The sequence below is a fragment of the Cystoisospora suis genome (assembly GCF_002600585.1).
Source record: "Cystoisospora suis strain Wien I chromosome Unknown contig_2214, whole genome shotgun sequence".
Lineage (NCBI taxonomy): Eukaryota > Apicomplexa > Conoidasida > Eucoccidiorida > Sarcocystidae > Cystoisospora > Cystoisospora suis.
In genome coordinates, this window is record NW_027155013.1 from 27235 (window position 1) to 27636 (window position 402).

The window sequence follows — 402 nt, forward strand, 5'->3', positions numbered from 1 at the left end:
TCGGCGTGCTCGTTTTGTTATTGTAGCGTGGGGGATAGACGGCATGTTGTCTTGTCCTGTCTGCAAGTCGTATCTTCGGCACCCGCGTTCGCCCACCCATGATCTTGTACGCAAGGACCCCTTAGTAAGAGCGCAGTTCTTTATACGCGTCTGTGCGCCGAGTTTCTCATTTTCTATGTGCACCTCCTGGCTTTTCTGAAGTTGACTTTGTCTACTTTTCTTGCACGGTTTTCAGAAGTTGAAGCAGCGTCGGGCTGATGCGTGGTTGAGGAAATCAGCCCAGGCAGCGGACATCATGCTCGACGACGCCGCCTCAGACGAAGAGGAGAAAGCTGACCGCGCCATGCGCGCGCGCAGAATGAAGCACGTCGCAAATGAAATTTCACAGGTACCAGCTCTTTG

The 402-nt window shown here is 53.2% G+C and overlaps 1 protein-coding gene across 1 annotated transcript in view; it reads left to right on the plus strand.

Moving 5' to 3' along the window:
• The window catches only part of CSUI_004671 (dead deah box helicase domain-containing protein), a gene marked incomplete at its 3' end in the record, with an annotated part of 7460 nt that extends 7069 nt beyond the window's left edge, over nt 1-391 (plus strand). Inside the window, exon 6 of the mRNA XM_068064856.1 lies at nt 236-391. Coding sequence (XP_067923172.1) covers nt 236-391 — 156 coding nt within the window. The remainder of the gene's footprint in view (nt 1-235) is intronic.
• Nucleotides 392-402: the final 11 nt, after the last annotated feature.